Source organism: Cottoperca gobio, chromosome 4 (genome assembly GCF_900634415.1).
Source record: "Cottoperca gobio chromosome 4, fCotGob3.1, whole genome shotgun sequence".
Lineage (NCBI taxonomy): Eukaryota > Metazoa > Chordata > Actinopteri > Perciformes > Bovichtidae > Cottoperca > Cottoperca gobio.
In genome coordinates this window covers 11,947,151-11,961,152 of record NC_041358.1, presented here as the reverse complement: position 1 = coordinate 11,961,152, position 14,002 = coordinate 11,947,151, and the positions used below count along the sequence as shown (strand labels likewise).

Here is a 14,002-nt window from a genome sequence, read left to right as displayed (position 1 = left end):
TGTGTGTGTGTGTGTGTGTGTGTGTGTGTGTGTGTGTGTGTGTGTGTGTGTGTGTGTGTGTGTGTGTGTGTGTGTGTGTGTGTGTGTGCGCGTGTGCGTGTATGCACACTGGGTATTCGACGTTCCACTTGGTGGCGTGTGCTATGAGCGCCTGAGTGAGCATGTGATGTGTGACAGATGACGGACAGTATCAATTTCCTCTCTTCACACAAATACGTAAACGCTCACACACACAGACAGTGGACAGATATGATAACATCACCAGATGTTGCAGCAGGTAAAATATTGATGCTGGCTTATATCAATACATTTGTAGTGGGCTTTATATTCTCAAGTAAGGTAAACTTAAAAATACATAGAAAGGAAATTCTCCAGGCAAGGCAACGTTTGATTAAAACGCAGAGCAGATTTGACCGCAGGTTTTTCATCAGCGCAGAAATTGTAAAATGCAAAAAATGAAAAGAAAAGAGAGCATACAGGCAGAGGCCAGGGTCTCTGCAGACACCGCCACACACTTCTAGAGGGCCATAAGTGATTTTTGGATGGGTCAATATGTTGTTTTTTTAGGAGAATCCTACTCGATGAGGCTTTAAGGGAGCTCTGATGCATTGTGCGGTATGTTTCCACAGTACTCTCATTGATGTTTTTGTATCCAGCACTTACCTCATGGAAGTTTTGTAGACATCCATGGGTATGGAAACTCGATTAATGACTGATAATATTGAATTATTCCTCAGCCCCAAGTACAGTGTATCTAAAGAAAGGTTACTGACTTTATGTATATGTAAATGAATAGAGGTTCCCTAGCTGACTCAGCCTTGTTAAAGAGTTATTGACTGGTAACCAAACCTGTAATGTATCATAATCTACGGGACATCTGACCTAAAACACAGTATATCGTGTTAAACTCTGGCACTCAAACACACACCCTTCCTTTGTTTTTTCAAACAGGCAACAATGGGACAAATACTCAATATGTAGGCTACATAACACACACAGGCGTTAAAACTCAATACCTCCTAATACAGAATATGAAGCGTGCAGGATATATACCTGCAGCCCCTCTCTGTTTCTGTGTGTCATACGATCACATGGGTGTGTGCTGCCCTGCACGGACAATGCATGTGTGAATTAAATTAAGTGTCTTCCCTGGAGAAGGTGTTGGCTTTCACTGACTTTTAAACCCACACACACTATAGGGGAAGCTAGTCTTTAACTACAAAAACGCTCGCAGGCACAACGACAGACAGGTAGACAGCAGGAAAGACGACTTCCATTCACATGATGTTAAACCTGTAGGACAATAGCTGTGAGAAGAATAGGAGCTTCTTCTTTTTTTTACTCTGTGTAGGAATTAAGAGCATCTGTTTGAAGAATTACGCACAGGTTACTTTAGAGGTATTATATCAACTTACAAGTACAGACCTGGCAACTATGTTGGTGTGGAAAAAACAAGCGAGACAGATGGAACATTTTGATTACTTTTCTCCATGCATCAACTAATTGAATTTCGCTGATGTTTGACTAGTTGGTGGTAGTAACAGTGGCCAGAATTCCCCTACGAAAATCAAAATATATGTTTAATACAAGAAATAATGCGCTCGCAATAACAACATACCTGCCCATAATGTTTTACTAATGTTAAATGCACTTTTGTGTTGACGTTGTATGACTAATTGGTGGGGCTGTTTAAATAACATAGACATAGATGTCTGACTGACTTGAGAAGCAAAGGGCTTAGTATCAAACCTCAACCGTGTTTGACTACAGAACTTAATGTGTCTGCAGTAGAAACTGTTTTAAACAAACTGAGACGTTTGTCAGATTTATGGCATTGAAGAAAGTACTGAAATCAGGTTTTGGTATCAGAAAAGTCAAAACAATGCCCATCCCAGGAGTACTGTCCTGTACTGTATATTGAGGTATTTGTCACCCAGCGGTGTCAGTAAACCAAAGTACTCTGCAGATAATGCAAATCATGAACTGATTGTGATTCGTAACAGCTGGCTGTTGTCCTAAATCATTAAGAAACTGTTTGCTCCTCCAAATGTGAGCCTTAATGAACAGGATGGGCAGGAAGGTGCTAATATGTGCTAATATCATGTTCTACAGTAAAACATGTTTAAGTTTGATTCTTTTAATAAATAACTTTATCATTACCTTCATAATGAGGTAAATGTCCAATGTGTCAGTATCAATGTGCGGTTACAGGCAGGACTACAATAAACACAATCACACATTATAATAAAGTCAATATTTAATTAGTGTAGTTTTAATTTGGAAATTAAACTAAGTAATTATTTTAATTATGGTCTTACATTTGAAAAAAAAGATTCCAGTTCTCTTATCCTTCTTAAATTCATCCAGCATTTCCCTGTCCGTCAGCTTTAAGTGTTTTTATAAGTTCTGACAAACCTGAATATTTTAATAATCAAGTCAGTTTGAACCTTTGGAGACAGTGAAAAGAAAAGAAACAGCTGTTAAAAAATATATAAACGACTATAAAGTAGTTGCTTTTGAGCACTTATTAGTCCTATTACATGCTTGCAAGAATAATGGTGGACGAAAATGAAACAATTGAGTAGCTTTATCATCCAAAAAATTGATATTCCTCCTAATGGGCGTAAAGGTGCATAAACGGCATCCAAATGAATGAATAAACATGTATCTCAGGTCTGTAAAGAAGTCTTTCCAGGTGAAAACATGACCACCTCAGGCGGTTGCACCAAAATGTTGTTTATATGAGGAACCCTCACCTTGGTCAACACTAAAACCCTCATGAGTGACACTGACACAGGAGTGCGAGGGAGTCTGTTTCTCCCCGAGCGGAATAGCTAAATTTACCGACCTTGGGTCCCTGAGATAAGAAAGATTGAAGGGCCCCTGTTCTGGGGAATTCTGCCGCCAGTTTCCATCTTTCTGTTTCTATCTGGTTGTCAGTTTTAATGGGTTCTGGGAAGGAAGAAACTCTTGCTCAAATAACTAGAGCAGATCAAGGTCCAAGTGACTGAAGCCTTGTGTTTTTCATCTGTCAATAAAAGATGAGTTTTTAATGGAAAGGGAGGGAGAAAGTCGTGTCGGGTCTGACAGAAACCTTGAGTGACTCGCTTGCTCTGTCTCTGCGAACCCATCTCACTGTCTGTCTCTCTTTTCTCTTTTTCTGTTTGTTTCTGTCTCCATCTTTCTTTGGTTCGCTCCTGTCTAGGCTGTTGGTATCTATTTCACTCACTCACTCACTCACTCACTCACTCACTCACACACACACACACACACACACACACACACACACACACACACACACACACACACACACATACACATACACACACACACACACACACACACACAAACTCATCCAATATTAATAACTCAAATGCCCATACAAGACTAGTTTCATTGACACAACATGAAATGACCTTCAGATCATACACGCTGAACACATACGCACACCTCAATCTCACCTCGCCTTCATCTCCTGCTCTTCTGTACATCTTTATGTGAAATACAGGAAGAGACAGAGAGTCAGCTGATTGCCTTAAAGGGGAAAACAGCTCAATTACTACAATTCCCAACTGCATTTTCATCAAGGCCAGGCCAGTTCAATTAGTATGTGTGAAGAGTGAAGACCAGAGAGATGAGATACAGAGACTTTGATGTCTGGCTGACTGACTGGTGGACTGACTGAGTGTCGAGCTGATTGATTAATCGACTGGCTGGGTAATTGACTGATTGATTAAATGCATGATTGTCTGGATGGTTGAATGGCTGACAAGAGAGGATGAAACAAAAGAATGAAATCCCAAATCTTACTCTCTCTTTAACTTTGTTACAGCAGGTTAAGCTGTGAGCCTGAGGTTTCTTCCATGTTTCCCCCTTTAATTATGGGGTTTCTTTTAGGAAGTTTTTCCTTGTGCGATGCGAGGGTCTAAGGACAGAGGGTGTTGTAACCTGTACAGTCTGTAAAGCACACTGAGACAAATGTATAATTTGTGATATTGGGCTATATAAATAAATTTGATTTGATTTGATTTGATTTGCTGTACTTGCTATTGGATGTTGCCCCAGACTAGCCTAAAACATAAGTTTATGCAATTGGCTAAACAGGCCATTTCCGCATCTATTGAGTCCCACCCACACCCACACACACACACACACACACACACACACACACACACACACACACACACACACACACACACTCACACACACACCACCTGCAGCCCAGAGAAGACAATGAAAAATGCCCAAGAACACATTAGTGCACTACTGCTATTCTATTCAACATGGAGTTACATCAGCCACAAGCAGAAAAGGAATCTATATTTCCCCTTTTTAGTTTATATTAATAGCTGTTCACACCTGCAGTGCAAACATCAGCAAACAACCACAGGACACATATCTTACACCCACCTGCAACCCAGCCTTCAGCAGCAGACAATGAAAATGCCCCAGAAAGGAATATAATAGAGATGTGCAGGAGAGTGTGGGAAACACCTCACTAAGGATGGCTGCATTGCTCAGTGAGGGCAATGGAAAATAGGAATGTATTGAACAATATGATACATAAACCGAGATCTAAGCACACCTTTTCAAACACGTTTATGCAATTTAAAACTTGGCTAAACAAGCTTTAGGTGCAGGTTTATTCATAGTTCAATAACTAAGCGGGTCATCCTTAAAGGAAGATTGCAATACAAATATTACAAAGTCTTTACTGTTGCCATAGGAGATATCCCACAAAATAGGGTGAGGTCAGTGAAAACCTGTTATTGAGAACATTATATCATAACATCCTATTAAATTTGAGCAAACCAGCTATTTCATGTTTTTAATCATAATTAAAAAACTGACTTAATAAGTGTTGTGAAGTGCATGAAACTGTATGTGGGGTTTTTTTCTTCTTAAATTTCCGAAACAACTCACCGGAGATCTCTGTCTGGGGCACCTCTACTAGAGTGAACCCTTTCCCGGTGTAGAACTGCCGCAAGTCGGTGCAGCTTCTGTCCGCCCCGGCCACCGGGCCCGGTGCTGCAGACACACACAGCAACACACAGAGAAGCACCGGGAGACGCATCTTCGCAAGTGTTAGTCCTTTTTTCTTGCAGTCAGAAAATCCTGAAGATTTCTGGTCCGAGTGAATCAAGAAGGAGTTCTTGGAAGATTCCTGTCTTAAGTGTTGTTTTGCTTTTTTATTTGTATTTTTTGAAACAGTTTTCAGTCTGTCAGCAGAAGCAGTTTTCCGCGGACAAACTGCACAAAGCTCCGGTTACGCACAGACAACCTGGCGAGAAAAAGAAGGCACCCGTGGCGGGCAAGTCCTGGGTGTTTCTGCGGGGGGAAGAGAGCTGTACGCGCGGCTGTAGGTGTCAGGTACACCCCGCTCCTCCTCCTTCTCCTCCTCCTTCTCCTCCTCCTCCGCGCTGCTGGCTGTGAGCTGCAGAGATGTCAGAGACAAAAGACAGAGAGAGTGTGCAGGAGAGCAGGTGTCGCTCAGTCAAAGCCGGTGCAAATCCACGCGCAGACTACGGGTTCATGATTATGGAAATCAGCCGGTTTAAAGGCAACAAAAGAGCAAAATCCGTTATTCTAAATGAGGTTTCAGAGAGGAGAAGGACTGTCCGGTAAATCCCTCTTTCCGGGCTTTGGGACAATGAAATGAGTGTTTGAGGGAGTGTGATGCTCGCTCTCTCTCTCTCTCTCTCTCTCTCTCTCTCTCTCTCTCTCTCTCGCTCTCTTTGTGTGTGCGTGTGAACATGTGTGTGTCTTCTGCTGCAAGGACCAGCGGCAAACAGCGCCACCTGCAGGTCATAATATTAGAGGGAACGCGTGGAAGAATTATATATTCCAGGGATTCTCCATCAAAGATTTATAATATTTATTCCCATTAATTGAAAATGACAAAACACACAGTGGTTTCATTATTCCTACACACGATCCTCAAAATGAAGGCTTAAAGTTATAATAAATCACAAATAAGTAAAAAGTTTTCCAAAGTGTAATATCAAATGGGGGTCCATGTTTTGAATCCTAAATGTCTTTGGTATTCTTTTGCATTAAAAAAAAAAACTGGTCTTCAGCCAGAACTGTATGAATGCAAGTCATTTCAAAAGAAAATTAAAGGAAATCCTTTATGAGGATTTGCGTACATTAGATAAATATAGTTTTAAAAATACAGCATGTTGTTCTTACTTTAAAATCATGAGAAGAAGCTCAAAAAGAAGAAGCTCAAAAAGTAAGTGTCTATTCTGTTCAATGTTATACTACTTAAAACCCATATTTAATCAATAATTGGTACAAAAATGGTACAAGATAGGCTACTTTAAATGGAAGAATTCCAAGCACTGTTTCAAGCACTACAAATAAGGTACAGGTAATACAAAATAATACAATATGTTGGAAAATGTGATATAAACAAATAAAATAAATAATATATATTAGACTTTACTGTAGCGGTAACATTAATAAAAACATTTTTAAATATGAGTTCTGAGAAGAGTTGTTACTGATTCTGAAAGCCTCAGATCTTCAGGCTAGGGGTTTGAAGGGATCCTGACTGAATTATTCTTCTCCCACACAGTATTCAGTCAGCATGCGGCGGTGGAACATCAATCGAATCTTTTACCACAAAAACTTAAACAAAGATATCGAGGTCAGGATTTGAGATTCAAGGGTAAATGTTTTTCTACAAGTAAACATATGAAATGGAAAATAAATGAAAAAATGAAAAAAGTCTGAGACCAAACCTGACTCACACAAACACACACAAAGCTCTAAACACGCTATGTTTCCCTGCAGGGAAATCAGCGGCTGGTAGGGATTCAGTGCTTTCCTCTGGCTCAATTTGGAAGGGTTGGTGGATGTGACCGATGAGCTGTCAGACACCCTCCATTCTTGCATCCCACATCCTCCCCAACAGCAGCGCTGGGTCCAAAGGCAAACAGGGAAAGGTCACTGGCAGCCCTGAAATCTGACTCAGATTAAATGCTGAAATTAAATCAAATTGTAGGTGAATTAAATCCACAAAGGGTTTAAATATGCTCTAATTATTTTTAAATTGGATAAGGCAGAGGAGTGTGAAGGTAACAGTGTGAGTGCTGTTAATGCTACGCAGGTCAGGCTCAGGGTCAAGACATGTTAATTAATAATACTGCGTGTCGTACATTAGCAGAACTCAGTGTACTGTACCTCACTCTCTATTCTTTTTCACAATGCTCTCGTCAGAAACGCTGAAAACACTTTGATGTCTATATGAATATATATATATATATATATATATATATATATATATATATATATATATATATATATATATACGTATATGTTCAAGACAGTAAATAAAAAAACACTGTTCCTCCAAACTGGAAGTAAATTATGGAACTATTATGATATTTTACACACAGTCAGCGTGCTTCCAACGTTGTGGCAGCAGTTTGGGTTAGTTCCTTTTGTGTTTCAACATGACAGTGCTCCTGTGCACAAAGCCAGGTCCATAAAGAAATGCTTTTTTTCCACGAGTTGGTTTGGAAGAACTTGAATGACCTGCACAGAGCCCTGACTTCAACCCCATCCAACACCTTTGGGGTGAACTTGAATGCAAGCCAGTATTCAGTGTTAGACCTCACTAATGCTCTTTGGGTGGCGGAATGCGAGTAAATCCCTGCAATCTTTGCCAAAAGAGAGTGAAGGACATTACAGCAGGGTGTTAAACACCCATGGTGTTAGAACAAGATGCTCAACAACAAGATATACAGTAAGGTGTAATGTTAAGATACCTGATTTGACAACTGCCCTTTGTGGCATGTCATTTACCATCTTCCCTCATTTCCTGTTATCTCACAATTCTTGGAAATAAAACCATAATAATCCCCTCCAAAAATATGTTAAGGTGTGAACATACACTCATCGGACATATTTTTGAACATGGAGTGTACACTGAACCCAAACTAGCCAAGAATTACAACAATTTTGTCAGAAGGACATAACTAATGTATCTATCATTTGCAGCAGACCGGTCAATAAGACTTTTCTACAGCTGACATTTTGACTTGTCATAGTAGGAGAAACACAGCTGTTATTGATAACATTAGCAATGTCTCTGTTGGACTTAAGTGCCCCAGTAAACTGTGACAGTGAGCCAGCATGCAATATACCAGGACCCTGAAAGAGAAGCAGCTTAATATAATTTCACTGTATCATTTACACCTGTGCTTTCCCCACTGTGACATATGTGGCCTGCTCTGTGTTTACATGGCATTTGGTTCAGGTGGTCATTAATCACTGAACTACACAAAACAAAGACCTCACTGCTAGGTGTAAAAATCTAAGTAAACATCTTCTGCCATCAGGAGCCTGAACATGTTGAAGCGCAGATCTTTAGTATTTATCACTAACATAACACACTTTTATTCTTATCTTTTACCAGTTGTCAATCTTTAATTTTAAGTAAATGTCACAGTTTGTATTATACAATTGAGTATCATGGAATTTATCTGATTTAACAACTGCTTTGACTGTTTAACAGACTGTTGGTCAGTTTGAGGACAACTTTCAGGTCAAATACAACATTTGTTGTTGTTGGAACATTTACTAATTTTAGAACAACAGGTTGACCCACACCTCCTAAGGACACACCCTCATGGGCCAACTCATTCAGCAAAGAGATAATCCCACATATGCTCAGCTCCATACACACCTACAGTATCGTGTAATGTCAGAGCAAGTGTTAATCCAACCAATGATTTATCGCCTTGTCAGGCTAAGTGCAGTTCGGATTCATGTGTAAAAGACATACCAGCCATTTTGCCCCTCAGGGAGACAGACGTTTTAACAGTTTCGTGAGACAGAAAGTGAAGAGGAACATGTGAAATGTTCAGCTCTCATAACTGTATAGCAGTCTTCAGATCCAGTGGAAGAATAGTATCTTCCTGTTGTGGAAATGTAAGCAAGATGTTTCATGAGAATCATCTTTCACCGTGTAAAGAAAACAAAAACATTAATATAGTCCACCAGGCATTCAAGTAAAACGTTTGCTGAGCTCTCGATCAACTAAAAGTGAAAATGTCAGATTAAATTACCACAGAAAACTGGTTTGAAGTGATATCAGCAAAACATTTAGGGCGTTAATTCATGCAACAATGTGGATACTGTCTGTGGACAAATACAAGTTGTCTCAACTTTCTTTTTGGCACCACGTTTGTGCAGGATTTCAGTGGCGGTGCAGGCCACTGAGCCAAGGATGTCTCAATTGTGTCAGTTAGGTAACCGGTCTTGCTTGCACAATTGACAATTTATAATCCTGTTCCTCAGAGATAGCAAGAACATTCCCACATTCTCTATCATGTTTTTAACCTTTGACATCTTTGCTGAATACGAGGCGAGTTAAGTCAGGTCAGACACACACATCTGAATTAACGATAGGATTAAACCAGCTTCATCACCTTACCACAGTTCTTGACTGCCCTATTGTATCCGCCCTTAACTAAACTCACACACACTGTAGAACAGAACTGTTTTAATACTTTAAATACTCTCCATTTTTCAATATATTCCCTGTTTGCCATCCTTTGCACCTTGCTCTCCACACACACACTTTTAGTATAATGCAGATACATCTTAGGGCTCTGGATTTTCAAGTGCATGCTTTAGATGCATCAGAGCATGAAGATGTCAGGGAGAAAAATAATGAAAGACAAGGCAGCTTAGCCTGCTACGACCTGTAATCTGTATGTTTTTTCTGTTCTACTCAGTTTCCCTTCAAGTCTGTAAACTGGAATGACATATACTTCCTTCTTAGCAGATTTTAAACCATTGGCAGTCTTGACTCACATGTCAGTCATTCTTGGTAGCATCTGCAGTAGCAGGACTGAACCATGACATGATAAACCTTAGTGGACCGCTGTTGAAGACACAGCATGCACTATGAGTATCCCAAAGCATACACACTAACACCCGTTACATCTACAAACAATAAATCATACATGATGAAGCTTAAATAGCTTACCTGCCACACTAGATCTAAACTATCTGTCATTTAGGATAAGATCTCTGAGCCATAGCCAATAAACACTGATGGATTAGGAGAGAATGACTGGCTGGCGTCCAGGTCAATGTGAACCTGCCTCAACCTGAAAACAGTGTGAAGTTAATGCTTAGGGCCAAAGCCATTTAGTGTTTTCCCATCTAAGAGAACCGACATGGGGTGGGGGTTGTAAATTCTTAGCTAAGCTAGCGGCGAAGGCTGTGGGTTCAGCAATCGATCCACTACTTTGGTCCAAACTGTAATATTTTAACTACTTGTAGGCATACAAACAAATCTATAACACAGAATCTTCCAGCTAAATTTACTACAGGCCTACTTTGGGTTTAGTGTTAATTAGCAAATGTTAACATACTAACACGCTAATCTAAGACAGTGAACATGGTAAACATTGTATCTGCGAAACATTAGCACGTTAGCCTTGTCATTGTAAACATGTTATCATGCTGACGTTAGCATGTATCTCAAAGCACAACTGTGCCTCAGTGCTGTTGGCTGTATGTTAGTGTTGTTGGTACTACCACTTGTTGGTTAAATTGACTATAAGGATAGTTTTACAATGACAGTAGTTCAAATGACAATGTAGCCTTCAGTAATGTGAAAGTGGCAACTTGTAGTGATGAACATCATCAGGACTCTGCAGTTCCTCTGAGCTCTATTCAGTTTTAATGCATCTTTCAATTTAAAGGCTCGCAACTTTATTGGTTTGGTTCAGTCTCTCCGCTCTCATAAGTGATGTTTAGAGGCTGTTATTGCCTGCAGCTATTTTCAGCTAAAAAGCTTTAAAGACCCACTGTAGCCTACACTAGCTGCCAGACACCAAACAGCAGACAGACAGAGTTAGAGACTAGCTGGTGAACATAGTCGAGCATTTAGAAGCTAAAGAGCCAGATTTTTCCCTTAGGAGTTGGTGGAGACCAAAAGTAGAGCTAAAAGCAAAGTGAATATTGGACTTACATTTGCCAGGTGGATACAAACACGACTCCAAATGAATGATAACATTGCTCTGTGTATGCTGGATGTGTCAGGAGGCAACTTTGCACATTTACAGTAAAAGGTGATAATTTATGTTTCAGCTGCACTTATGTGACGAACAAAAAGTTATTGCAGGTTTACCAGAAATAATTTGTGGTTAAGAGGATTTAAGGGATGATTGCGATAATAAGCGTGTGTAATAAGGTGAGTTAGATGATTCAGTGTGCTCCTTTCACACAGAAACTAAATGATGTTAAAGTGCCCGTCAGCAAGACACTTAATCCCTGATTGTTCAGCAGAGCTACTCTATGTTGGGATCATAGACTATGGATAAGGAGGCTGCCAACCACTGTAAAGTTGATCAGCTTTCAGGGTTAAATGAGTTCAAGACACCCAATTCACATTCAGACTAGTAATCTTTTATATACCCAGAAGCATTAGGACTAGTGCAGGTCATACATATGCTAATTTGACCTGTATAGCTGTGCATTGTTGTGTTGTTCTGTGTCAATAACAGGCAGGTGTGCTTCCTGGGTGATTACCACAAAAGCCTGTAGTCATGTTTTTAGAGCTAAAACTATAAAACTATGTGGAGCTGCAACATGTATCAGAGAAATCTGACATAATGTTTCTCGGAGGCTGGGAAACATTGACAAATATAGGAACATAACTATGATTTAAACAGCGCACACCTAAATTATAACCCTTTGACAGGGTTAAAATAATCAGAGCTCTGATTGCATTAGTGCTGGCACAGAGGACGGATATTATTCAGCAGAGCAGCCTCACCAGCTTGTTGAAACAACATCCTGCAAATCCCCCGTCTCGCGGCTTCTCTTTGTCATAAACTCTGATTCACCCTCTTCACCTCTCAACCTGCCTGGTGTCTATGTTTCTGTCTCCATGTTCAGAGTTCAGAGTTGTGCAGACTATGCTGGCTTTGCCGCCTTTGGCTGAAGTGCATTAGAAGTGGAACATTGCATTGTCCCAGAAGAAACATACCTTACCATGAATGACAATACAATGATAAACCAACAACAAATAATAAAAAGTATTACAAAATTGCATTGCAAGACATCTTGTACTGAAACACAACATTCTTATACTGAAACAGAGTACATGGGGGAGGGGGGGGCGAATGTGCCAACATCAGGATGAGAAATGGGCACACCCCACCTTCTCAGTCTTTCTCTTTCGTGCTCTCTCTCTATGTGTCTTCCTCTCCGTCACAATTTGCATTCAATGATGTCTTTATTTCCCATCATCCCCTGGCAGTTTCCTGTGCCAACTAAGCTATCTGTGCCAACTTCCTGGCCATGCCAATCCAATCACAGTAATCTCTCAAAGGGCCAGAGGCCAAAGAGCTGCAGCTGGGTTCCCATATATATATATGTACACATAATGCTCTGATGGCACCAAACTGCTATCTGTTTAAGCCCATTTTAGCAACCCAGATACGGTGAATACAACCCAAATATTTATTTCATGAAGTCTTTACTTTTTTGTTAAAATGGATAAAATTTTCCACATGCATATTTTTAATCTGTAGTATGAAAATGCGACAACTGAAGCTCAAAATTAGAATTTTAACCATATTAAAAACTGTATGCAGGTAGCCATGTGTACATAAATAAATATTTATTGTATTACATCTTTTATTTGTTCTATGATAGCAATAAAAGAAGTTTCAAATGATCCCAGTTGCTATTAATATTTACAAATCACGTTTGCTTTTTTACACCTTGTTTCCGTTTTGGCTCTGATGCGCTTCTTACACAATAAAAGACAAAGTACAATATGTATTTGAAAACAGTTTATTACTGAGGATATTAAGATGAAGATTAATGACAAAACAGAGTAGCAGGACACATAGAATTACAGTCACTGGTTTAGTTTATTAAATTAGCACAGTGGTTTTCAGAGTGTGGGGAGAGAAACCATACTACTGTAGCTAACTTTATTCCTGCATACTACTACAACAACATTAACATTTCTACACTAAAAGACTACTAAAAGTACGTTTAATGATTTTCTTTTACAATGACACAGCCATTTCAACTGCAGATAGCAGTTTGTAGCTCACAGTTACAAGTGAGCACTGCAGAGTGACTTGTAAACAGCAAATGATCAATTTCACCTTCACGTTCCAGATGATTTCCTTTATTATTACCCAAGAGGGCTGTACATGCTCATTTATTTAAGTTTTGCAAAGTTTATAAGTATATAAAATAACTTTGTTTTACATTTTCAAAACTCCAACGTTGCTCTGCTTTTATTTTTGGTTGTGAAACCATTTTAAATATCCACTTATCCGTATGTTCATTGGTGTTTTGTTTCAGTAGGTGGCCTAGCAAGAGCTGTGAAAGATGGAGGGGTTGGCTCGAATCCAAAATCTCATTTATTTTGGGTATAACATTTAAGTAGTAATCAAATAATAGCAATCTTATATGACAAATTGTGCTGTCAAAGCATCCCGTTAGCTAACATGGTATTTGGGCTCACTGCCCGGATAACTCACACACGAAGCCTCTTGATGGTATTTCTTAAGTTGTCTCTACTGTCAGTGACATTCTTTCCTCAGGTGATGACAGTCGACACATTTATGTGCCATTTTTTATATATGGGAAAATGGTAGACTATATGGGACAACATAATGAGAAGAAAGTCAGTCACACAGTGTCCTTCAGCTGGTTCATTTGCTCCGTTTTGAATGTATTAATTAGTGTTCCAGTTGTCTGTCCTGGTGTTGAGTGCAGTTTGGGGGGTTTGAGACTCAACGGAGAGCCGGAAGGACTCGATGGTCCTAATTAACATGAATTACATTTAATTCACTTGGATCCGGGCTCAGCTGTATCTGATCGCTCACTTGATTATTCATCTCTTGTGTTCACTGGATACAGAGATAAGCTGAAAACACATGTGCCAGAGTCATACAATGACTTAAATATATAGTATTTTGAGTATTATATATATATATATATATATATATAT

At 39.5% G+C, this 14,002-nt stretch overlaps 1 protein-coding gene across 1 annotated transcript in view; it reads right to left on the bottom strand.

The window, feature by feature from the left end:
• Positions 1–5,617, bottom strand: part of gpc1a (glypican 1a) — a 34,362-nt gene extending 28,745 nt beyond the window's left edge. The window contains exon 1 of the mRNA XM_029430328.1: positions 4,924–5,617. Coding sequence (XP_029286188.1) covers positions 4,924–5,074 — 151 coding nt within the window. The 5' untranslated portion in view covers positions 5,075–5,617. The remainder of the gene's footprint in view (positions 1–4,923) is intronic.
• Positions 5,618–14,002: the final 8,385 nt, after the last annotated feature.